This window comes from Eubalaena glacialis, chromosome 6 (assembly GCF_028564815.1).
Source record: "Eubalaena glacialis isolate mEubGla1 chromosome 6, mEubGla1.1.hap2.+ XY, whole genome shotgun sequence".
In the NCBI taxonomy this organism is placed as follows: Eukaryota; Metazoa; Chordata; class Mammalia; order Artiodactyla; family Balaenidae; genus Eubalaena; species Eubalaena glacialis.
The window spans coordinates 69,859,655-69,886,003 of NC_083721.1; the positions used below are offsets into that span (position 1 = coordinate 69,859,655).

Below are 26,349 nucleotides of genomic sequence, written 5' to 3' on the forward strand. Positions count from 1 at the left end.
TTGTCATTTGTCTCGAGTTATTTTCTGATATCCTCTTTGATTTCTTCATTGCACTGTTGGTTTTTTAGTAGCATGTTGCTTGGTCTCCACGTGTCTTCCTTTCTTGTCTTTCTTTTTCCCAATAATCAGTAGTAGAATTGTGATGCTCTAAGCTCCCAAGCGGTAGCACACCCCATGAGAAGGCCAAGTCACATGTCCGCCATCCATTTAGCCTTGTCTGTGCCCCCCTACCCCCCACTCCCAGCCAGGTTTCCCTTTAGAGTCATCTCCAGCCTGAGCCAGTCTGGTCCTACTCGCCTCACAGCCCCTTCAGCGTAGATGCCAGAGAGTACTCTTTCTACTAAAATGAAAGCAATTTACAAATGTCCTGTCATCACCGACACAAAGTGCTTGCTTCCTTTTTAATGTATCAAATGTCATTATTCATAACATATTACTGCATTCAAGTGTTGTCAGGAGAGGAGGGCAAAGCAGTCTTTATCCCAAGAAAATACCATATATTTGGGAATGACAAGTCAGATCACTGTGCCTGTCATATCATACCTCTTCCCTTATTGGGACAATTGGAACTTGATGTTTTCCCATACTCTTGCTTATGCGAATTCTTATTCCCAGTTCAAGGCCCCGAATCCCTTCTGCCCTGGAGAAGATTATAGTGGTGACAGTAGCATGGTGCCGGGAAGCACACGCTGCCAGTGGCTGTGGCCTCCAACCAGATTGCTTGGGTTTTCAGCCCAGCTGTGTGACCTGTGGCTGTGTATGTAGCCTTGGGCAGTCATCCACCCTCTCAGTGCCTCGGTTTTCTCATCTGTAAAATGGAGATAATGTAGTTCATACCTTGTAGGGCTGTCGTGAGGGTATAAAGCACTTAGAGCCATGCCTGGCACACAGGACCTATATGCATATCACCAGTATTGTTGATGTAATTATTTCATTTTTGCCTCTTGTGCCCCTCCCACCCCCCCACCCCCAGTGGATCAGGCAAAAGATTTCTTTTCTCTGAGCTGGTGCTGTTCTTCTTTTCTCCTGGGTACCCCTGGTATCTGGGACTAGGACCCAGCTCTCTTCTGGAGGCAGGGGACATCCCTGGAGCCTCTGTGCCATGGACATGGTTTCTCTTGATATCTTCCTGCAGGGTGTGGACACTGTAAGAAAATGAAACCAGAGTTTGAGAATGCAGCAGAAGTCCTCCACGGAGAAGCAGACGTAAGCTTCCTTTCCTTAACTCCTCCACCGCTCTCTCCTAAAGAGTCAGTGATAGGAATCATTACAGTGACTTTCCCCTGCAAGCTCTGTAGCAGCTCTCCTGGTCCCTGGAGGCCTGCGGGACTTCTGTGTCCCCGAGTAGATGTGTCTTAGACAGGTGGGGCCCCTACCAGGGATGGAGGGGTGCAGAGAGATTAGGGTCACATTCCCATACCCCTTCCAGGTGACCTCTGCCAGGTCATGGCTCTGGGGTGAAGCCCCAAGTTTCTCCCTCTTTCCTGTGGGAGCCTGCCGATTGGGAACAGCCACAGTCTACACAGCCTGGTTGGTGGGGGAGATTAAAAGGCTTCATCTCAGCCCACAAATGAGAATGATGGACATGCCCGTGTCCAGTTGTTCCCAGGATGTATGAAGTTCCCGCCCTGTGAGGTTTCAGCAGGCCCTTGGTGGGTTGGGGGCTGGCGTCTGGGCTCCTCTTCTGCCAGCACCGCATCTGAGGCTGTCGTGCATGGTTGGCCTCTCCCCCGTCCCAGAGCTCTGGTGTCCTTGCAGCTGTTGATGCCACCGTCAACAAGGCCCTGGCAGAAAGATTCCACATCTCCGAGTTTCCTACACTCAAGTATTTTAAGAATGGAGAGAAGTATGCAGTGCCCGCGCTCAGAACAAAGAAGAGCTTTATTGAGTGGATACAAAAGTAAGTCTGATGGTCTTCATAGCACATCTTGGTCCCTGGCTGTCGGCCACTGGAGAGGGCCTTGAGGAGATGAAGTAAACCTTAGGAGCCGCTGACCTTGGCTCAGGGCCTGAGAGCCAAGACAGCTATGACTTCCCAATCCTGACGCCACCTCTGGTGTGTTGATCACGTGTACTCATCCAGCAGGTCACGAGTAGCCTTTCTGGGTGCAGTTTCATCAGCTCCAGTAAACCGTGTATTTCTGTTTTTAGGCCTCCTTCCCCAGTGTCCTGGCCCCAGGTTTCATCGTCTACGTTTTATTCCATTCCCTTTGAGTGAACGAAGGAAACACACAGCTCTTCACATCCAGAGCTGGACTCACAGGGGCCCAAGTCTGGGCCTTCAGTAGTGTCCACGGTGCAGCCTGTGGTGGTTTGGGGTTGAAAATAAAGGTTTGAAGAGCTCCCTCAGCCTGGGTATTAGTTTGCTAGGGCTGCCACAACAGGGAACACAGAGCCGGTGGCTTAACAGCAGAAGTTTATTTTTTTCACAATTCTGGAGACCAGAAGTCCAAGATAAGATGTCAGGAGGGTTGCTTTCTCTGAGGCCTCTCCATGTCCATCTTCTCCCTGTGTTTTCACACGGTCTTCCCTCAGTGTCTGTGTCCTAATCTCCTTTTCTTAAAAGGACACCAGTGAGGTTGGGTTAGGGTCTTCCCTAATGACCTAATTTTAACTTAATTACCTCTCTAAAGACCCTATCTCCAAATACAGTCACATTCTAGGGTAGTTGGCATTAGGACTTCAACATGTGAATTTGGGGCAGGGGACACAGTTCAGCCCACGACAGCCTGCAAGTCCAGAGAACACGAGGAGCCTTGCCATTGCTCATCCAAGGACCGTGGAACCCGCAGTTCTTAGCATTTCCCCCTCCTGGGCCACCACACAGGTGCTTTCTCCTGTCCACACCCCTCCCCCGAGACACACACACACACACACACACACACACACACACACACACACAGACGCACACGCACATCCACACATAACTTGAATATTTGAGAATACTGCCTTATTTCAGCACTGGGGGGGAACATGAAGTAAAAGAAGAGACATACTCCAGCCTTCGCAGAGGCCCCTGGTACATGGCCTAATGATGTCCACGTGAGAACCAAGACTTTAGGGTCACAAAGTGACGCGGGAACTGTGCAGAATAGCAGCATCCAGAAGGAGTCACTTTGTTAGGACATCGGTCCTCAAACCTGGGTGGACGTAAGCGTTACAGGTGTTGAGGTGCTTCTCAAAGTGCAGATGCTAGGGCTGCTGTCCCTGAAGCTTTGATTCAGGAGGTGTGAATGAAACCCTCAGCCATGGGGCTTTGAGAAACGCCAGCTTATGGAATGGGATGAACCACCAGGTTCAGGAGAAGCCCTGGCAAGAGGTGAGTGGGCTGGCCAGGTCCAGGTCTCAGCTTCCTGCTGATCACTGGGGGTAGGTTCTAAGAGTAGCCAGGCCTTGTCTTAGGGACCAGAACGGAGCAGTGGTTCATCTCCAAGAGGGACGAGGTGCTCTCTCCTCCGGGCCTTTGGTGCAGGAGGCAGGTTGCTCTTCACACCCACCTCTCTGGCCTCGCTCTGGTGCCAGTGCTGGTTTACTGGGAAGGACTGAGCGGGGTGGGGCCTCAGGTGAGGTCCCTGGTGCGTGCACTGTGGTTAGAGAGCTGGGGGAACCAGAGCATTAATCATTGCTAATCCCCGCTCCAGAAGCCTGGGCACAAATAGCGAGCGTGGAGGGTCTCTGTCTGTCCTGTCCATAGTCACCACTGCTGAGCACCTGAAAAGCACTAGGGTAAGAGCATGGACTTCGGCGTCTAAGAGCCCTGCACTCAGATCGTGACCGCAAGCCATTTACTTGACCCTGCTAAGCCCCGGTTTCCCATCTGTGAAGTGGAGACAATACTTTTCCCATAGACTTGTCCAGAGAATTAAATTGGATTATTGTGCTTTAGCACAGTGCATGGTGTGTGGAAATACTCAAAGAGAGGAAGCTGTGTTTATTACTGATTCCAGCTCTCATGCGGCGCTGTAACTGACAGCACCACCACCTAAGTGCTAGAACCTTCCCAGCCTTTGCAGCGTGCTTTGAGAGCTGTTGCCCCATTTCATACTCAGATCCTACTGAGGCCAGAGTTTTTATTCCTATTTCCTTGGTGAAGAAACTTAGGTTCAGAGAGGTGAAGGGCCTTGCCTAGGGACAAATAGTGGTTCTTTGGGGAGCTCGGAAGGAATCCTCCAGGCAGAGCATAAACAGCAGATGCTCTAAGATGAAGGGTTGAGGTCGCCAGCAGGAGGGCAAGCGGACAGTGTCGGGGGAGGCTGATGGCACTTCCAGGCTTGTGCACAGGTGGCCGCGCTTGGGTGACTGAGATGTGCCCGCCAGCAGGCCAGCCCGGGGAGGCAGGATGCAGGGACAGGGCAGAGCAGAAGGTTGGTGTCAGCCGAAGAGTCCAGGGTGTTTGACAGGGCACCTGGAGGGCAAAGAAGTGGGGAAGACAGGAAGGGTGGGAGGGGCCGGTCTCGGTCAAGAGAGCAGGGGTGCCATTAACCAAAACGAAGAAGTTGGGGAAGAAAGCTGTTTTGGGAAGTGTGGAGGAGAGGGAAGAGTTCTAAGTCTTGTTGGGATTGGGGTGACAGTGGGACCTCCAGGTGGAAATACCTGAAAAACACCTGGAAATAGGGGGCTTGGGTGAGAGGCCAGGACTCGAGTCATCCTCAGCCTAGGGGATTATGGAAGCCACGCAGATGGATGAGATCTTATGAGAATTGCAGGGGCACGGAGATAGAACCAGAAGAAGAGAGAAGGCTGTCGGGAAGGTAGGGAAGGGGTCTCTGGTAGGAGGGCTTCCGAAAGGTGAGAGTGGCCGTGGGGTGCCTGGTGCTGCGCTCGTGCTGCCCTCGCTGGGTACAAGGCCTGAGGCCTGGTGGTCAGAAGCCAGGTGGTGCCGGCATGAAGGAGGGAGTGCAGGGGGTGCGTGTGGCAGCACGGGGTCCGGACCGCTCCCCAGAGACACTTCTCAGAGAAGGGAGAGAGAAGTGTGGTTGTAGGGAGGGGGACAAGGGCAGCAAAGGCTTTAAAAGACCCTGGAGATCTATACTTTTGTGAGGCAGAGTGGAGGGAACCAGTGAACAGAAAGAGACTGAAAAATTATAAACCCTTCTCGAATGCCTGTCATTTATGAGAGCATAATAGGCTCTTAGCAACTGTTAGTTGTTTGACCGACTAGGTGCTTTACATACACTGTCTCTGCTCTTCATAAGGAGCCCAGGAAGTAGGTCTCAATTGTACTCATTTAGCAGAAAAGAACATGGAAGCTCAGAGGGGTTTGGTAACTTACCTAAGGTCACACAGGTGATCAGTAATCTGGATTTGAACCCAGACCCACATTGCTCCGTGGCGCATGCTCTCTCCACCAGAACAAAGGCTCAGGAGCAGAAGATAATGGAGGGTGCTTCAGGGTCCCAGAAGAGGCAGGAGGGAGGGGAAGGGAGCCCAGGTGCAGGGGCTTCTCCCCATGGCAAGGAGACGACTGGAGAGGTCCTAAAAGCGACTCAGGTCTTCCACACCTTCACAAAATGGCTTCTTAATAGGCTCCTTAGAGGGAATGTTTGCGGATGGTTCACACTTCTTCATGTTTAAACTGAGGTTTTAAATTCAGTTGTAGAAAGGATGCAAAGTGATTTTTTTTCTCACGTGCTCCCCTGAGTGGTTGGGGGCGGTGGAAGGGCTTGCCTGTACATGAGCTTCTCCTAATGACTGTCTCCCCTCCACCCCCGGTTCTTGCAGCCCCGAGTCCCCTCCACCCCCGGAGCCCGCCTGGGAAGAGCAGCAGACCGGCGTGGTGCATCTGGCTGGGGACAACTTCCGGGAGACCCTGAAGAGGAAGAAGCACACCTTGGTCATGTTCTACGCCCCTTGTAAGTAGCTGGGGCACTCGCTGAGGGGCGAGGGAGAGGGGTGGGCCTGACTGAACTGAGAAGATTCCCCCCAGGGACCAGGGCAGCTGCAGGCTGACTCTGGGCTGTCTGCTGTGAGGAGGTTTCATTCCAGGCTGAGGTCCTTCAAAATCCAGGTCCAGCTCTGTCAGGTTCTGTCCTCACATCAGTCCTAAAGCCCTCTGCTTCTGTCTGTGCCAGGGGCCTGCCTTGTAATTATTAAGTCTCCTCAACTCCCTGGAAACTCCCACCCAGCCGCTTCCTCCCTCCTCTCTGTTCCCTCCATCCCTGCAGGCACTGACTTCACCTTTGAACCCTGGAACTTAGCAGCTGGGAATTCAGCCAGCCCGGTTAGGCGTCTGCTTCCCTCATCTTGCTGAGCACTCCCAGCCCAGCCTCCTTTCCCTGACCTTCCCAAGTGACTGTGAAGCCATGGATTTGAAACTGTGGTAAAAGTACAGCCATAGTCACTCAGAGCTCCTCACCGTGATCCCCACTTTAATCAAAGCCCAAGTTGAGGGAATGACACGTCTGCTCCTGTTGGTGTTTGTGATCTCAAATTTTGTGTATTCCCATTTTAAAGTTGTTCATTGATGCATAAAGGAAAGGCTCTGGAATTTCTCACTCTTCTGTTGCCCTCTCTCTCCCCCAGGTTACAGCTTAGCGTAATGGAATGGGGATAATAAAGCTGGGCTCCTCAGAGAAGCAGGCAGCTCAGTCGAGTCCTGACCTCCTGCCCCTACCTCTCCAGTGTCAATAATCTGTAAAGTCTCTCCTCAGTTCTCACTGTCTGGGCGGGTCGCCTCCTGGCCCAGCCTCAGAGCCCGCCCTCAGGCAGCTGACACTTCCCTCTGTTTTTGCCTTTTCTTCCGCAAGTGGGCCTTGTGCTCTGTTGGTTCCTTAGAGAGCTTCTTGCTGTCCTCCTCTGTCCTTAGAGTAAGCCTGGAAGACTGAGTGGATTTTAAGAAGCTGTCTTCCTTCTGGGCAGAGTTGGGGGTGCAGGACTGAGACTCAGGGGATGCCTGACTTGCCCAAGGCATGGCAGCAAGTCAGTGACAAGAGCCCCTCCTGCAGCCTGGGCTGGTGCTCTCTTTTAGTCACAGGCCCGATTCAGAGGGTGATTGCTTTCCCGGCAGCCGAGGGGAACCTGGCCAGAGAAGTAGGAGTCCTTGACCAGCCGCTGGGTGGATTTGAGAACGTCCAGACTAAATACTTTCCCTAGAAATGCTCCCCGCTTCCCCCCAGACCTCAGGGGACGCCTACCCTGCTGGGGTGCTAACGACCTGCCTCAAGTATCCGCTGTGTGCTGGATGTTGTCAGGGACCCAGGATACAAGGGAAGGAGGCCTGGTCCCTGCCGGCTTCAAGGGCCTCACAGACTGCCCTGACAAAAATAACTAAACACAGTCCGCACGGGGCCCCGTCACTGAGCAACTCAGCTGTTGGCAGAGGGCTTGGGGCCTGGAGTCTCCCATCTCCCCTGCTGCACTTTCCTGTCCTGAGCTCTGCTCCAGGCTCCTGAGACGTGTGTGTTCATCAGTGGACAGAGGCGGGGAAAGCGGGAACTAGCTAAAGACAAAAAACATCTTTAAAATGTTTTCAATGATAAAAATAATATATCCTTATTTATAATTTATGTAGTATAGAACATATACTTATATATAAAGAACCTAAATACTACAGAAAGGTCGCACACCAGATAAAGGTGGGTATAAAGTTAAAAAGCAAACACCAACCCCCATTTCTCCTCTCCCCCCACTTCCTACCTGCCCAGTTTCTACATAGCTCTTCCTCCTGCTGTTTTATTGTTCTCTTCTGTTCCAGGCCCCCCACATTGCTCTGAATGGTCTGGTCATGGTGACTGCCCTGCTTAGGCCAGCTTGGCTGAGTCTCTAGAATTGGAATTTTCTGTCCTGTCCTTGGTCTTTGTTCCTCTTTCCCCACTCTGGGAGGCTGCTTTCGTTTCCAGTTACACAGAGGTGGTACCTTTCTAAAGAGCCCAAATTAAAAAATCATGCCTCTTCTGGCCTAACTGACACGTCTGGGAAACATCTTCATGCCCTTTCTAAAACAGCCTCCCCTCTAGTTATTCATCTGCCATGCTCTTTCTTTTGGATAATGAGAAAATGAGATGTACCAGAAGGCCATTAATCTGAGACCTAGATGCTTTAAATTGATGGCAGCAGGAATTTGCACTAGGCTGACAGTGACCTTTATACTTTCAGTAAGCAGAGAGGTTAGAAAGGAGAAATGAGGAGTGACACCAGATTTGGGGGAAGGGAGTAGCTTATTTCCGGCCAGCCTGATGTCTTAATGGGTGTCCATGTGCCGCTCACAGGGGACCTCTGGGTGCCACAGGGCACGCTTTGACGCGCTCTCAACCAGCACGCTGTGCTCTTTACACGTTTTGAAAGCTATATACCATCATTCCTTTGTAGTATGATGTTTTCATGAATTTGAGCCATTCTTCCCTCTGTTTGGTCAAATCAGTACAGTGTTTTTGTAATTGCCATTAGCACCTGCCATGAGTTTGGCTCTGCTAGGTACTTTATCTCAGTTCTGGTGTAACACGTAACCAGCCTAGCTCTCTTCTCTGCTCCTGTGATGGATGCTGGGAAAATCCCCTTAAGCCGCCTCCCCATCACCATCCACGCTGCTCTGGGGCCAGCTGGCCACTCTGCCAGCCAGGCCATATGGGTGGTCCCACCCATCTCAGGAACCGGCTCAAGTGCTAAATTCAGATGTAGCTCAGCCTTAATTTGGATTCACAAAGCCCTTTGAAATGCCAGTCATTATTATCTTACTTTAAAAAGGGAAAGAGCAGATGAGCCAAGCTGTCTCAGTTCCCCGCCTGGGTTTCCCCAAGGCCGTGGGAGGGCCAGGAGGCCTGGCCCAGCTGTTTGTCAGGAAGCTGGCTGGAGTCAGGTCTGCCCATGGGGCATCTGGCCTCTCCCACCTGTGTTTTGATCAGAATTAATTACCACAGTCAGGGAACCCCTTCCCTCAAAGCAGTTCTGTTCTCTTGGCAGTTGCATTCAGTGTGTGGAGAGTGGTTGGGAGGGGTGGGCTTGGGTTTTAATTGGCGAACACTGAGGGAAGGACCAGGAAAGCGGGTCTGGGACAGAGTGGCCTGCAGCTTCCTGGGCTTTCTGCTCAGTGGATGCTGCCCCGGACTTGCTGAAACAGGAGGAGACAGTGGCCCTACACAGGTCCCAGCCCCGGGCCTGAGACCTGTCATTGGAGCTGGAGGGGCTCAGGGCACCACATACACCTCTGTCCCATCCAGGACCTCCAAAACTACGGGTCCTCGTCCCTGGGTTGGGAACCCAGGCCCTGAGAAGCGGCAGGGACTCCCGGCAGCTTATCCTCCTCTTAGCCTGACCTTGAGTCTCCCTTTCCTGGATCTGGGGTTCGGGTGGATTGTGGAGCAGGGAGGAAGGACAGCATGAGGACCGGGAGCCTGGTTTGGCTGCTCAGTCTGGGGTGAGGGCTGCTGGGAATGTGGGAATCAGCGGCAAAGCATGAGCTGCCGGGGTCAGGCAGAGGGGCTGCTCCCAGCCCCCTACTTCCCCAGCCCCACTTTCTTAGTCATGAAGTGGAGAGATTTGCTACTGTCACTGGGGCGAGAGAAGGGACCTTGTGACAGGCTCAGAGAATCCCGAGCATGCGTCCTCCTTTCTAAGCCCAAAGCTCCCGCTGCACCCTGGATCAGGCTCTTCTGGACCCTGAGGGCAGCCCTGTGTGGAAGGAGCTTGCAGAGAAAGACCACAGTGTCCGTCTCCCCGACCCCCAGCCTCGTGGGTGGGTGTGTGATGGGAGAGTGTGGGGTGGGAGGTCCTGGGCAGGAGTGGACCTGACGCTGGCACAGGCCTCCTACAGAGCCCTCTTGCCGAAGGCAGACGCACAGTGGAGGGTCTGAGTGGTGGGGTTGATACGTGAACCCTGACAGTGGGGTGTGCAGGGGGTGGGAATCAGATGAACCCCAAAGTCTGTTGGGTGGAGAGAAACTCCTGGAAAGGCTTCTCTGGAGGTTCCCGGCAGGGCCCCTGGCTCTGCAGCCTCCCTCACGTGTGTAACTCTCTCCTCCCCTCTCACGCAGGGTGCCCGCACTGTAAGAAGGTCATTCCACACTTTACTGCCGCTGCTGATGCCTTCAAAGATGACCGAAAGGTAAGGACCCCCTTCCTCTTCACCCCTCGTCCCGCCTCCAGCTTCCCCCTGCCACCAGTGCCCACACCTTCCTCCCTTCTGTTCAGGTGCCCTCCCTCCCCAGACAGGTTCTGCTGAGACCCGGGGATTCCTGTCAACCAGGACATCCTTTTCACAAGGGAGGATAGAGAGGCTGCATTTATGCTGCAAAATCAACTAAAAGGGATACACTGAACTGTTACAGCCCTTCCTTGGAGGACGGGGTGGTAAAGGGGTCATTTTGTTTATTCTTCTTTAGTGTTCAAATCTTTTTACAGTAGGATTTGTAGTCATGCATTACTTGTATAATTAAAAGTACAAATAAAAAAAATCCAACAAAAGTCAACTGGAGGCGGCCAAGGTGGAGGAGAGCACGGCCATGTGTGCAGAGCCTCATCCTGCCTAAGTGAAAGGCTCCTGCAGCTGCTGACTGATGAAGCATAAAATTAACAAGCTAGAGCTGCAGATTGGATTAGAGAGCGGGGAGGGGGCCCCAGGCACATTCCCCCAGGCAGCTCCAGCAGCCAGGGCAGACTCCAAGGCTGAGGGAGTGTATGGCAGGGAGAAGACCCCGGAACTCAGACTGGTGCATCTGGGCTGCTGCTAAACTACGTGAGCTGGAAGACTCTCCAGGCCTCGAGTTCCCTTCTTCTAAAGTCAGGGTGTTGGTCTAGAGGTCTCAAAGGCTCTCCCCAGCCTGGGGCTCCATCATAGGAACCTGTCCCCTGAAAGGCCCCCAAAATGCGCTCACGCACACCCAAGGCCAGAGTCCGATGCATCTCTGCCTGCTACCTTATTTTCCCGGGTGGAATTGTCAGGTGCAGCCAGGGCAGGTGGGATACAGATGCTGAGATCACCTTGCATCAGCCCTACGGTGGTGGAGATGGGATGGTGAGAGCTGCACAGGGACAGCGAGTCAGAGGAAGCCAGGATGGGCCACAGGCACGTATGTGAAGACTTAGACTCCAAGCCCCTTCCCTGAACTCGGGGAGTCCCGTTGTCACCCACAAGTCCTGCCTGTGCCCTTGAGGCACCCTTCACCATCAGGAGGGAATACAAGGACCAGAAAAATTTTTCTCCTCTCCCTGCCACTTGGCCTGCATTGAGAGGGGCACGGCAAGAAGGGACTTCCTGTCTTCTGTCTCCCTCACCACTCCACCCGATTCTGCCACCCGGGGCCTGAGCAGAGTGGCTGCTCCCAGTCTGGGAGCTCCGGCACAGCCCAGGCTGCTCGTCCCTGCGGGGCTGGGTGTTGGTTGGTGTGGGGAGGCCTTTACTCCCCGGGGCCAGGACTAGACTGGCAGTCTCTCCATATCAACTCCCGTCATTCTTTACCCAGAACACTTGGTGCTCTGGACACAAAGGAGAGTGACAGGTGTGGGGGCTCCCTGCCCCCCCAGATGCTCAGGTCTCCGCGCTCCAGGGTCTGTGAAGGGATTGCATCAGTCCCAACGAGGCCAGGCTGGCCGTGCCCGCGGTAGGCAGCTGAGGGCCATTCCTCCTCTTCCCTGTCCCCTCTGCTGATGCACAGGGGTCCCGTTTCCATGGTGACCCCCTCCTTCTCTGAGATACTGATATGCCTTTGCTTAATTGTCTTAACTTGGGCCAGTAATGTTGCTGACCTTTTCCTGTAGTCATTCCCCCTGTTATTCCCTCTGTCCCTCCTTCCAACTTCCTTTATTCCAAGCCAGGCATCACTCTCACTCATTTTCAGGAACACACTTAACTTCTCTGTCCCAGGCAGCAGGCAGGCCTGGGGTTCCTAGAGGTGGCTCTCAGTAATACCAGGGAAGCATCCTGTCTCTGGTCTGGGGTACTGGTGCCATGATGGCTGGGTGCTATCCTAGAGCTATCAGCTCAGAGCCTCTGGGGGATGGTTCCAGGAATGTGTGATTTTTAAGAGCTGGCGCTTCTGCTGGCCACAGGCTGGTATTTGGGGACCACTGGCCTGTCCAGCCCTCTCCTTCTCCTCAAGAAGATCAAGGCCCAGAGAGGAGCTGCGTCTCTTGCCCAGGGATGCGCAGTGGGTCATTGACAGCCAGAACTGGGTCTCCTGACTCCTGATTCTTCCTGACACCCCGTGCTGCCACCTCTGAGCCAGAACTGCATTTTTTTTTTCCACCCAGAAGCTGGTCCCTGTTCCTTCCCCAATCAATATGCAGTTGGTTGTTCACTTCCATTTTCATAGCCAAAGTCAATATTAGCTCCTGCAGAGATTTATTTTACTGAATCAATAAAGCCGCATGAGGCAGCTCATATTTTAACTGGGGAGCCTCCCCCTCCCAGGAGGTTACTGGGGACTTTAGCAGTTGACATGCTGGCGGGGAGAAAGGGCTGCACACTGTTAGTGTTGGAACAGAAGCATTCTGGACGTGGCCATGGAGGACAAGGGTCTCAGGTGGAAGGCTGGTGGGTGCAGGTGGGGGTCAGGGGATCACCGGGCTGGCAAAGTGGGGCCTGTCTCTCCCTGTACCTCAAGGTGTCCCAGCCTGTGGGTAGGGGCTGAGGGAACAGCAGTGCAACACAGCTCCCAGCCAGGTGCAAGGTTGTCCCAGGAGTGGGCTCTGGGGCAGCAGGAGCCCCTCTGTGATTGGCTGATGAGGCTCTGGCCGTGTTGCGTGTGCTGTGTATGGTCCCCCGAGTTCCATCAGAAGGGAAAGCTCCCTGAGGGCAGGGACCTCGTTTGTCCTTGAATCCCCCACAGTCTTGATGCCTGAAACCTCTGTAAACGTTGACTGGATGACGTGTTTGATGTTTCCTGCGAGCGCCTCTTCTGCTAGTACTTTTAAAGCCTTATGTTGTGTTGTCCTCACAGTCGTTTAGTCAGCTAGGTATTATTACTCATTTTACAGATGAGGAGATTGACTCTCAGAGAGGTTAAATGATTAGCCCAAAGTTACCCAGCTGGAAAGGGGCAGCATCAGAACTGAAAGAAATAGGCATCGTCAGAGGTCTCCCAGATGTGGACTCAGGGCCTGGGACTCTCGTGCAGGGGATTTTGGGGGAGGTGGTCTTAGGAAGCAGTTGAGGGGATGGAGGAAGGGAAGCCAGAGCAAGTGCATTAATGAGCAAATTACTGCATGGGTAACTAGGCTCAGTCCCTGGAGACCTCAGCGGGGACAGAGCCATCCCCCTCAGAGGCGAGAAAGCCAGGGGACGTGTCCGCAAGCCCCGTCCACTGTGGGCCTTACTTCTAGCTCCCTTCAGCCAAGAGTTGCAGGTGCCAGTGGCAAGTCAAGTGCTGGGCGGAGGGGACATTGCAGGGCACGACAGCCACCTACCATGGAACAAATCTAGAAGTCAGTGTACGTTTGGTGCTGTAGGTGAGTCGGTGCAGATCTTGAGTGGGTATAAGGGGGGCAGGCGCTTAGACAGGTGAAATTGGGATAGATGCGAAGAGGTTTATTTGCTGCCTTCTTTCCAAAGAGTCTCAGTCACTTCCTGTAGAGGGGCCTGTGCTTGTCTCCCCTTTTCCTACAGAGACTGAGAGCAAAGGAGCCTTTGCAGCCAGAAGTAGCACTTTGTGTATGTGGCTGGCAGCTATTTGAGGGGATTCAGAATAGGGACCCATTTTTATTTTAGTCGATTTGTAAAACTATACACGACATTTCCCACAGCTCCAGGGCATGTGTACAAATTAAATTCATAATTTAAACTGGATGCAGGGAGAGCAGTGGCCCGGAGCAGTGCTCATCAAACACTTTCACAGCCTAGCAGGGGAGCGACGGCCCCTAGCCGAGGGCCAAACACAGAGGCTGCCCCACGTGCATGGTCCCCTCTGGGCCGGCCACTCAGCACCTGCCCCGAGAAACGGAACCCTGAGGACGGCCAGAGGAGGCTCTGCCTCACGTTTCTGAATAATTCAGGAGGGGCTTTGGAGGGCAAGCTGGGGTTCTCAGAAGCCTGCAGGGACTAGCCTGCTGGTGTGCATGGACGCAGGCAAACAGCAAGTTGACCCTGCCTGAAGGAGACAGCTGCCCTTCTTTTCCAGCCACACGTTGCCTGTGGGAAGGCAGGGTAAGTGCCCTCAGATTTGGCTTTTAAAGAGAAGCTGGAGAGCCAAACTTTACATGAAATCTTCTGGCTCTTTTTCTAGGTTGGCAGCTAATTCAGATTTATGTTTTTAAAATATTCTGCGTGGGCCAAATAGAACAGGACTGAGAGCCAGATAGGGACTGTGCAGAGTTTGCAGACTCTGCTCTACGAAGTCTCATCATGTAGAACGTAACGTAGCCGAAGCGGTAGAAGCGGGGCGTGAGGGCGGGTGAGGAAGGATGAGTGACTGGTAACCAGAGTGCAGGCCACAACTCACTCTTCACTGCCTGTCAGCGCTGCTGCCTGCGGAACGGTAGCCCCGCTCACCTGGGCACAGGTAAGAGACCAGTAAGCGTTGACTGTTGGCGGCCTGCAGGGCTCTCCTACCTGGAAAGGGGGCCTCCATCCAAATGGAAATAACCAGCAGCCAGAGAACTCTGTGAGTCACGGCTGTTCAGTAGTTTTAAACCTCCAGCGTGGTAGTAGTTCTGCCAGGGCTCCTGCGTGGGTTCCAGCCCTCAGAGGCACCGCGCCCATTCCTCTCCCAGGCAGGTCCCAGCATGGGCTGGTCCTAGCTGGGTGCTCTTTCCTCGGGCCTTCACGCAGCTGGCTGCCTCCTCATCACTCAGGTCTCAGATCAAATGTTATCTCCTTGGAAAGGCCTCCTTGGCCATCGTGGTGAAAGCAACCCCTCTGGCCATGGTCTTATCCAAGCACCCTCTTTTGATTTCTTCAGAGCGTCCCTTGGACTTTGCAGTGATCTCGCTTGTTATGTGTCTGTTAACTGCCTTCCTGCAGTAAGAATGTCAGTCGCTTGATGACGGACTTTGTCAAGGTCACCACTGTCCTTGTAGCATCTAGAACAGGCTTGGCCCATAGCAGGACTTCCATCAATGCCACCTCTCATCAGAAGCTGCTGGCCCCTCTTCTGTAATGCTTGTGGATTGCTGTTGCCATTAATTGACCCTCTCCCCTCCTTCCCTGCTCTGTGACCCTCAACAGGAGAAAAGTTTCCCATGTCTGCTTTTTACCCTCTTATTGGGAAAGAACAATAAATAAGGGAAAACTACCCTGCATGTGGAATTTGTTCAGTGGGCAAGAATAGGCCAACGGCCAGTTAACCTCCTTCTGACCAAAGACTGTTTGCTTTAGTCATGCTGAACTCTGTCCCGGTTTCTGGAATGTGCTCCCCTGGCTGGAACCTGCTTCTCCTCCGCCATCAGGCCTTGGCCCAGGTGGCAAACTTTGCAGAGCGCCTCTGTGCCACTCCCTGGGCTGTCTTGGCACCCTGGACCACCTCCACACACCTCCTGTCATGCCTTGGATTCACCTCTTTATCCAACTCCCTGACCAGATGCTGAGCTCCTACTGGGGACAGAGCTTGTGTCCAGGGCCAGTAGGAGTCATTATAACAGCAGCTAACATGTACTGACCATTAACCATGTGCCAGGTCCTGTGCGCTTTCACCTCACCTGACTTCTCTCACTCAGTCTTCATAATGTCCTGATAGTCTAGGTACTGTTATCTCCATTTTACAGACGAGACATTGAGGCACCAAGAGGCTAGGTAATTTTCCTTAAGTCTTAGTATGCAGCCAAGCCAAGAGTTGCACATGGGAAACTTGACTTCAAAGCTCTTATTCTTAACCTTGATACTACCCTGCCTCCCCCAAAAGATGTTCAGGAAATATTAGTTGATGAACGAATGAGTCCCACAGGGCCTCACAGAAAGCATCACAAAACTTGTGTTTACAGATGCTTTCAAGTCATAATTTCCTTTACAGTCATTATACTCTTGATTTTAAAGGGTAGTCTGAGGGCATTCCAAGCTAATTCCCCTAACCTCACCTGTCTGCCTGGGGAATTGAAAACAGGCACTCTCAGTCTCAATGGAGCTCTGGGCTGGGGATGCTTTGGTTCAGCGTATCCCTGCTTTTGGGGAGGAGATCGAAAAGCAAATGATGTGGGCCTCAAGTGCAGACTGGTCCGGGCCTCAGCTCTCAGACTGGAGACCCCCGTGCTGACCCGCCCTTTCTTCGGCCCCGCAGATTGCCTGTGCCGCTGTTGACTGCATCAAAGAGAAGAACCAGGACCTGTGTCAGCAGGAGGCCATCAAGGCCTACCCCACTTTCCACTACTACCACTACGGGAAGTTTGCAGAAAAGTACGACACCAATCCGACGGTGAGTTGCAGGGAGGCACCTGCCCCGAGCTCTGTCTGCTGACGGGCAGGGAAACAGCCACTGAGGAGGCTTCCCGGACAGCACAGAGGTCAGCTGCAATGCTCAGAGCTGAGAAGGCAAGGCTCTGGCCGGGCTGGAAGAAAATCCCAAGGGGTTTTCACACAAGTCCTGGCCCCAGAACCGGGGGTTGCGGGGGTGCGGTGCGGATTCCAGGGTGCGGGACAATTTCCTCACCCACTTTTCAGGGCTTCTCTGTAGCCAAGCAGACCCTCCCCACATGGCCAGCCGCCGCGCTGCTGCTGCCACCCCCCCCCCCACAGGCTCCCCCGCCCCCCGGTCGCCCCCCCTACCCGCTCCGCCGTCCCCTCGCCGCCCCCCCTACCCGCTCCCCCGCCCCCTCGCTGCCCCCCCTACCTGCTCCCCCGCCAGCCCCCCTACCCGCTCCCCAGCTCCCCCCCTCCACCCGACCCCACACCGCCCCGCTCCCCCACCCCCCGTCCGCCTCTCTGTGTCCGGAGGAGTGAGCACACGGCCGGCGGGTCAGGGAAGGGGAGTAAGGAGACCGGGGCACACATCCGCATCGGGTTAAAGTTCCTTGTTTTTCCTCTTTCCCTCCCCTACAGGAGTTGGGATTTACTAGTTTTATTCGAACACTCCGGGAGGGAGACCATGAGAGACTAGGAAAGAAGAAGGAGGAGTTGTAATTTCTGCCTCAGAGAAAGCTTTTCCATTACACTGTGAACGATACCTGTTTTGTTGTTGTTTCTGAATTTCCACGTGTTCTGAAGACGAAGTTTTTTATAGCCGCTTACGGCCATTTTGTACAATTTTGAAATAAAGTTAAACCAATTGTTTGGTGGTGTGGGTTATTTCCAGGGAGCCTGCTCTAACAGAGAGATACCCGTGTTCTCCCTCCTTCCACGTCCTCTCCTGGGAGGTGGAGAGCCCCACGCCATGGTCACGTCTGCCCGGAAGGGACTGGGGGGCAGGTGGGTGAGGAGGGAGGCATGGGATACGGGCCCCTATCAGCCACTGGAGAGCAGAACAGGGGAGTCGGACCACAAAATATCCTGTTGGAAAATGACTGGTTCTGAGGGGAAATACGTTAAGATGATCAGGGAAAATGGGATTGTGGAGCTGACGGGAACCAAGCATTAGCTTTTTCTGGATCATTGCTTTGGTGTGTTTTCCTGGAATGCATTTACATATTTCTCTTTCTCCGGCTATTTCTGTCTTCTCTTGCTCTCTCCATTCCCTCCCAGTTCTCCCTTTAAAGAAAAGTAAGTCTCCACTTAGGGATGAGTGCAGCTGCCAAGCGCAGGCTGGAAGGGGCATCTCAGGTGGGCTGGGGAGGGGCCTTTGTGCAGCTGCTTGCTCGGCACACTGGCTGGAAGGGACGGTGTGGGGGACGTGGTGGCCTATTCTCCGTGTGCAGATGCCGGCTCTGTAAACCAGCTCCCCTCGCCCCGCCACAGGAACCTCCAAACCTTCGCACCGCATTCTCATGGATGGGCGCCACCCAGGCCTCACTCTGCCTCTGTCACATCTCTCTCCTGTCTTTCCCACTAGGTCTGCTTTCTGCATCCCTGCATGACTAACACCAGGCCTGTGCCTGGTGCTGCTGCCAGAGCCGTGGTCCTTCTCCATGGGGAGAAGAAGGGAGTAGAGCAGCTTCACTCCCCTGTCTTGACTTCATGGTAAGTGGCAGTCCTAGCCTTGGGCTTCTCGGGGTAGTTCAGAGGTGGCATTGCCAGAGCTGCAGCACTGGGCAGCACACTTTGGTGGCCTTACAGGGGAGTTGGCCTGTGGGCACAGCCCTATTTCCTGGACCGGCCCCTGCCTTCTTTCTGATGTATCCCCCAGAGTGGGGGTGAGAGCCGCAGAGTTCCCCAGGGCGCCCTTGATGAAGTGCCACTGCACACAGCTCTGTTAAGTGAGATCAAAGGTTTTGAAAGCCCTTGTTCTGGTGCCGTGTCCCAGCTTCCCTAAGGTCAGCCTTTTCTTTTCCCTAAGCACCCACTTTTTTAAGTGACCCCTGGTCTCCCCCCAGGTGAATGGGTATGAAAGAAGCCCACGTTTAAATGTCACATTTACTGAGCTCAGCTGGTGCCGTATGCTGTCAGACAAAGAGCCATTTAATCCTGACGCTGAATATCATGTACCCTGTCCTGCAAGGGGCTCATGAGGGAGTGTGTGTGCACATGGGCACACTCAATGGAGTATTTGTGGAGGAACATATTTATTTGTGCCTCCAAAAATGTTGCTGTTTTTTAACTGCATCTTTAATACCTGACAAAAATCCACTTCCTGGCAGAGGACCATGGGCGCTCACATTCAAGGCACAGGGCTTTCTTTCCATTTGTTCCATAGCCTGGGTTGGCTTCTGTGTGAGGACTTGAAAGCATCAGGAAATGGCACCCTTTTCACTCTTTATTTGCAGGATTTGTTAATTATGGGGCGTTTGTCAGAAGGTCTAGTGTTTACCATGACTTTGGGCATGACCTGAGCAAGTTCATCCCAGCTCTGGGCAGCTGCCTCTGCAGACAGAGCTCCCCTCCTCCACTCCCCCCGTCCCCCACCCCTCAACCCTGTGCCCCAATTCTGGAGCTCTGCAGATTGGTTAGATCATGGCCCTTGGTTAGATCCATTCCCAGTGGCCTCGCTTGGTTCATTTGGGGTTCACTGATCTTCAGTGCAGACCCCTCCCTAGCCCTCACTCGAGGACCTGCCATTATCCCCTCGGTTCCCCTAGATCTTACCTCTGCAGGCTGATTTCTCTGCAAGAAGCAAGTGTAGAGTTAGGAGAGAACTGATTCCCAGTCTTCGTTCTGGTGGCTTTGGCATAACCTCAATTTCCCCGCTTTGGGTCATTGCTTCTGTTTCCATTCCCCTTGGGTCTGCCTTACTCTGCGTCCCGCATGCCTCTCGCCCACCAGTGATTCCCCATCACCACTAACCAGAGCTCCCAGAGCTGGCCCCCCAACCCTTCTCCTCTTCCCCACATGGTGCCCTCCCTTTCTAGAGATGTTTGGCTTCCAGAAACTGTTCTGTGCCAGGCACAGGAAGGTGGTGCTCTGGGTTCAGGAACTGATTTGCTCCACCAATGTAAAAAGATGTGGAATCTCATCTGGAAAGCACCAGGCCCTCTTATGTATCAGAGGTGAAGCCTGTGGCTCACGTGACTTGCCCAAATCACACAGAATGGAGGAGGGGCCAGTCCTGTTCCCAAGAGGCTCCCAGTTAGAGTGACTGGGCATTGCTGGTCAGAACTGAGCTCCCTGCCGGTATGCTCTTACTGTTTACCATTATTTTATTATGTTAAGGCTGGAAAGATGAAACTGATATCCTTGAGCTACATGTGAAAATCAAATTACTGTTATGAGCCTACCAAATATATGCCTCCCCCCAAATCCTTTATTTTAGGCCTAGAATATCCAACACAGTGGCCATTAGCCACATGTGGCTATTAAGTATTTGAAATGTAGCTACTGCAACTGAGGAGTGTGTGTGTGTGTGTGTGTGCACGCTTGCCTTTTTGTGTTATAAAATACACATAACATAAAATTTACCATTTTCAAGTGTATACAGTTCAGTGGCACTAAGTACATTCATATTGTTATACAACCATCATTAATATCCACCTCCAGGACTTTCTCATCATCCCAAATTGAAACTCTGTATGCATTAAACAACAACTCCCCATACCCCCCTCCTCCCTGCCTCTGGTAACCACCATTCTACTTTCTGTCTCTATAAATTTGCCTATTCTACGTACCTCATATAAGCAAAAGCATGTATTTACCCTTTTGTGTCTGGTTTATTTCACTTAGCATGATGAACAAGGTTCATCATGTTATAGCATGTATCAGAATTTCCTTCCTTTTAAGACTGAATAATATTCCATTGTACGGATACACCACATTTTGTTTATCCTTTCATCCGTCAATGGACATTTGGGCTGTTTGTGCCTTTTGGCTATTGTGAATAATGCAGCTGTGAACAAAATTGTGCAAATCATCTTTTCGAGTCCCTGCTTTCAATTCTTTTGAAAGTGGAATTGCTGGATCATATGATAATTCTATGTCTAGTTTTTTGAGGAATCATAATACTATTTTCAATAGTGGCTGCACCATTTTACATTCCTACCAGTAATGCACATGGGTTCTGATTTCTCTACATCCTTGCCAAAAGTTGTTTTCTGGGTTTGTGTGTGTGTGTGTGTGTGTGTGTTTTAATAATAGCCATCCTAATGGATGTGAAGTGGTATCTCATTGTGGTTTTGATTTGCATTTCCTTAATGATTAATGATGTTGAGCATATTTTCATGTGCTTTTTAGCCATATGTATATCTCCTTTGGAGAAATGTGTATTCAAGTCCTTTGTCCATTTTTGAAATGGATTGTTTGTGTGGTTTTTTTGTTGTTGTTATTGGTCCCATGTAGGAGTTCTTTATGCATTCTGGATATCAATCCCTTATCAGGTATATGATATGCAAATATTTCCTTCCATTCTGTGGGTTGTCTTCACTTCCTTGATAGTGTCTTTTGATGCACAAAAGTTTTTAATTTTGATGAACTCTGATATTTCTATTTTTTCTTCTGTCTTCTGTGCTTTTGGTGTGATTTCTAACAAATCATTGCTAAATCCAATGTTGGAAGTTTTTCTCCTCTGTTTTCTTCTAAGAGTTTTATAGTTTTAGGTCTTACATTTAGGACTGTGATCCAGTTTGAGTTAAGTATAAGGTAAGGGTCCAGCTTCATTGTTTTGCATGTGGATATCCAGTTTCCCCAACACCATTTGTAGAAAAGACTATCTTTTCTTCATTGAACAGTCTTGGCACGCTAGTCAAAAATCATCAAGCTCTAGTTCCCAAAGATTTTCTTCTGTTTTTTTTCCTAAAGTTTTACATTTAAATATATGATCCATTTTGAATTAATTTTTATATAAGATGTGAGACTCAAGTCAGGGTTCATATTTTGACCCGTCAATGTCCAATAGCTCCAGAACCATTTGTTGAAGACTGTCTTTCCTCCACTGCATTGCTTTTACATTTTTGTCAAAAATCATTTGGCTGTACTTACAGAGGTCTATTTTGGGGTTCTCTGTTCTATTCCATTGATCTCTATCTATCCCTCCACCAACACCATACAATCTTAATTACTTGTATCTGTATAGTAAGCCTTGAAATCAAGTAGACTGATTTCTCCCACTACCTTTCTTTTTCAGAATTGTTTTAGCTATTGGAGTTCCTTTGCCTTTCCGTATAAATTTTAGAATAATCTTATCTATATATGAATTTTTTCTGGGATTTTAATATTCTTTCAAATGATTCAGAAAAAATATATATATATGTGCAAACACACACATAGATAAGGCTAAAGAGACAAAATGTAAATAACTGGTGAATCTAGGTAAAGGGCATATGTGACTTTTTACATGTGAAATTACATCAAAATAAAAAGTGCTTCTCCACCCCCACACCCCCCAAAAAATTACACATGCTCTAAAAAGAGCATGCCCTAAATATATAAACTAAGTGACCCAATTTAGCAAAAAGGACCTGAGTTTTAACTCTTTCTAGGCAGCCCTGCTTCTTGTCTGGCCAGGACCCAGAGTTCCTCTGTGCCCACACAGAGGGGTGCAGAAATGGGCCGATAATCTAGGTAATGTGCTTACCAGAAGCTGTCACCTCAGTGAGATCACAGGCTGACCTCGGGGGTCCCCAGCACCAGCGGGAATGAGGTGGTGCCCCAGCCAGGTCTAGAGAAGGAAGGAAGTGCATGAGCACAGGCTTTAGGAGCAGACAGCGACAGAATACCCCAGAGCAGGACCCTGTGACCCTCAGCAGCCACCACGCCAGGTGCAGCCTTGACCAGCAGGGGGCGCTAGTATCTGCAGGGCCTGATGTGAATCTAGGTCCCTCTCTCTGACTGTCAGTTTCACTTTGTCCACACCTCGTGGAGAAGAGGGGCTTTGAAAGACTGGACCTTTACCTAGGGAGCCATCCTAGAGTTGCCTAAAGAGAACTTTCAGTTATTGGATCAGACTGAGATAACCACTTCTACTAAATCAATTAATAGGAAAATACACACACACACACACACTTTTCTCTATATAAATAAAGTGTAAATATACATCTTCGACATTCCTGATAAAATGTGATGGCCAGTCCTGAACATAAGAGTACAGGTGAGACCTGGCCAGCACAAGGGGGAGAGGACCATGAATCCCTCATTCCAGATCTTATAGGATATATCTCCATTAATCTAGTCTAAGATTACAGGCTCACTGTCAGCAAAAACCATCAAAACTTTTTCACGCTGCTCACAGAAAAGACCAATCCTTGATAATTAATTTTCATTGAATATTTTTCTTTACTTATTTTCAAGGTAATACATGTGTTACAAGAAACTTTGAAAAATGCAGAAAAGCATGCAAAAGAAAATTTAAATCATTCATAGCCCTGCTACTCATCAATTACTATTGATTAGCATATCATCTTCCAATTTTTAAAAATCACACACAAATAAAATCTCTTAGTATTTTATAACTTAAAAAATTTACAAAATGTTTAAACACTCTCCCGTATCATTTCCTGTCATTATTCTTTCTCCACATAATTTTTAAGACCATACAGCAGAGTTTCTCAACACTATTTCTAGGCACTATTGACATTTTGGAACAGATAATTCTTTGTTGTGTGGAACTTTTCTACACGCTGTAGAATTTTTAGCAGTATCTCTGGTCTCTACCCCCTAAATGCCAGCAGCATCTCCCCTTCCCCACAGGTTGTGACAACCAAAAATATCTCCAGACTTTGCCAAATGTCCCATGGGGGCAAAATTATACCCAGCTGAGAATCACTGCTTTATAATACTTTATCCTATGTAAATACTATCCTTTACTTATAAATTCATACCATTAGATATATATGTTATATATAGTTATTCTCTATCATAAATAATGCTGGATGGCCGTCTCTGGTTTTGTTATTTTATGCATCTTACGCATTTTCAAAAGTGGCTTTCTGGGTCAAAGAATATACTTGTTTTTAAGGCCTGTTTTTTTAAGGCCAGTGATATATATTGCCAATTTTCCTTCAGCAGTGTACCTATTTATACTCTTACCAAGAGTTTACGAAGTAACCTGTTTTCCTAACCCTTGCTAGCTCTGGGATTTATATTTTTATAAAGATCTTTGCACATTTTATTTTTGATATACAGTTGACCCTTTGACAACACGGATTTGAACTTTGCAGGTCCACTTATATCTGGATTTTTTTCAGTAGTGAATACTATAATACTACACAATTGATCCACGGTTCCTTGACTCCATGGCTACAGAACCACGGATACAGAGGATTGGAGGATGTGGAGGGCCGATTCTAAGTTACACGCTATTTTCGACCACGCAAAAGATCGGTGCCCCTAACCCCCAAGTTGTTTAATGGTCAACTGTAATTATAAAACACAGTTATTCTAGTTACCTTTTATCTTGAAAATTCTTTGTTTTAGCCTGCCAGGATGTTTTAGATTCGATTTCTGTCTCCGACAAGTTTTCTGTCTTTAACTTCATGTCCCTTGCAAATTGATGAGAATTAAAACATTGCAAAAGATAGAGTGTAGACTCCTGTATCAGGCCAATATAAATTTCCTGTCAGTCTACTAGTTCAGCTTCCCTAGGCACAGTCATTCCGCAAGTTCCTCACTTGTCCCAGCATCTAACTCATATTTTCCAACCTTTCCTAAAAGATACAGTGGAAGATATTGTCAGATGTTTTGTTAAGGTCTGGATATACTGTGTCTACCACATTCCTCTGATGAACCAATCTAATAACCCTGTGAAAAAATAATAATCCTTTACCTGTGCACAGCCCCTTACAGTTGGGAATCATTTTTAGGAGCCTTTCATGCAACGCTCACACAACTCCATGATGTTGAGATGAGGAGGCAAAGGCTCCGGGAGTTTAGGTAGCTCATAAAAGTTGACAGAGGTGGTAAGTAGCAGAGCTCAGATGCAATGCAGGTTTCCTTCCTTACTGCCATGACCAACAAAACTTTCCGTTGGTGATGCTTCCTTCTAGTAATTATTGCTTCCTTTCCAAGCCCCACTAGTCAGTATTGAGCTACCCAGCATGATGCCAGCTCAGTAAGTCTTCCCTTTCCTGGACTATGACTTAGCCATGTCTCACATTCTTTCAGGACCCTGAGGAGAGACTTGTCTGGGTCAAAAAAATCTGAAATTATTTACAGCAAGCAAGTGCTTGTCTTCAAACTCTTAACCAGTGTTGATTTTTTACAGTTTTTAAAATTCTATATATCTTCTCTATAAAACTAAATAAACTAATACCTAAATACATATTAAATATATATTATATATTTCTATTATATATAAAATATGTATTTAGTTATTAACTTAGTGTATATATATCTACATCTACATGTGTATCTTTCTCTCTCTATATAGAGAGAGAATATAAATGGAGAGAGAGAGGAGAGAGAAACTGTCTTACTTTATTGCCCTCCAGTTTCATGCCCCAGAAATAACTTCTGTTAAGTGTGGTGTGTATCCTGCCAAGCATTTTGTCTGGGGCTTTTTTTTTTTTTTTTTTTTTCTGGTTCATAAACAAACATGTAGTGTGCTTTTTTAAAAAAATACTTTATTTATTTATTTATTTATTTGGCTGTGCCGGGTCTTAGTTGCGGCACGTGGGATTTTCGTTGCCGAATACGGGATTTTTAGTTGCGGCATGCAGGACCTTTAGTTGCAGCATGCGGGATCTAGTTCCCTGACCAGGGATCGAACCCGGGCCCCCTGCCTTGGGAGCGTGGAGTCTTAACCACTGGACCACCGGGAAAGTCCCTGTAGTGTGCTTTTTATGTGTGTGTATGTATGTGTGTACATGTATAGTGTATGTGTATATAGATATATAGATTCAGAAAATTCTTTTCTACTCCAAGATCATATATATATATATATATATTTACCGGTGCTTTTCTGGTATCTAAAAATATACCTCAAATTTATTTTGATATAAGGAATGAGGTAGGAATCCAGCTTTTTGTTTTTCAAAATGGCTAGCCACTTGCCCCATCATCATTTTGATTAATTTACCTTTTCCCCACTGAAATGCCACTTTTATCATATGGTAAATTTCAAAATGTGTTCAGATGCCTTACTTTTCTGGCCTGTTCCACTAATCTATCTATTCCTATTTTATTTTTAAATCCCATTTTAATTACTTTCTTTTTAAATAGAATTTTCTTAGCTGTTTTGGCTTTTTTTTTTTTTCAGTTAAAATTTCTATCTTGGATCTCAGTTCTTTCTAACCAAAGACCATCCTCTCTTTCTCAGTACAGTGATCATGTTCTTTGACAGAGTAAACAGAAATAAAAAGGTGTGGAGTTTCACTTTCTTTTCTCATCCATCACAATTATGCAGTTGGCTCCAGACAGTGAGCCCGGATGTCCCTCCCTGAACCTCTTACTCTAGACTTAATTAAAACAGCCCTTTCTGCTGTCCTAGCTTTTTGTTGCGAGCCTCAGTAGCTAGGCTTTCCAGGAACTCTCCTCAAGGCCTCTTACGTGTGCCCTCCTTGCTCCCTGTGCTTTGTGATCTGGGCTCCTCCCAGTTCAACCGCCACTGGATTCTTTTATGTAGATCCTCCTTTTCTTTTCACTGAACCACTTCCAGCAATAAAGTCTCAATCACTTTGAGAATGTCCTCATCCTCTTGGCCCACATCTCCGACTCTGAGTATTTAGCTGAGAGGGAGGGCATCCTTTCTATGACAGTTACCTTCACAGCCTGAGCTGAGAGTTGTGCCCCACAGACCCCAGATACCCTCCTATTTCAAGCCCTAAGTACCTCATGATGAGGAAAAGGAAGGAAGAGGTGACATCAGCATGTTGTCACTGGAAACTGGTAACCCCAGGGGCTGAGTTCCCTGCAGTCACCAGTATTGTCTGCTACTTCGCTCTTTGGGAACAGGATAGATCACATTCCTGCCCATCTTTTCCCAGGTGCAACTGGTTCTCAATCCTGGCTGCATGATTAACCACCTGGGGAGCTTGAAA

General features: G+C 49.5%; 1 protein-coding gene across 1 annotated transcript in view; it reads left to right on the plus strand.

The window, feature by feature from the left end:
- PDIA5 (protein disulfide isomerase family A member 5) overlaps window positions 1-17,127 on the plus strand; it is a 91,236-nt gene extending 74,109 nt beyond the window's left edge. Inside the window, exons 12-17 of the mRNA XM_061194258.1 lie at window positions 1,136-1,206; window positions 1,740-1,900; window positions 5,722-5,852; window positions 9,969-10,039; window positions 16,140-16,274; window positions 16,898-17,127. Coding sequence (XP_061050241.1) covers window positions 1,136-1,206; window positions 1,740-1,900; window positions 5,722-5,852; window positions 9,969-10,039; window positions 16,140-16,274; window positions 16,898-16,978 — 650 coding nt within the window. The 3' untranslated portion in view covers window positions 16,979-17,127. The remainder of the gene's footprint in view (window positions 1-1,135; window positions 1,207-1,739; window positions 1,901-5,721; window positions 5,853-9,968; window positions 10,040-16,139; window positions 16,275-16,897) is intronic.
- Window positions 17,128-26,349: the final 9,222 nt, after the last annotated feature.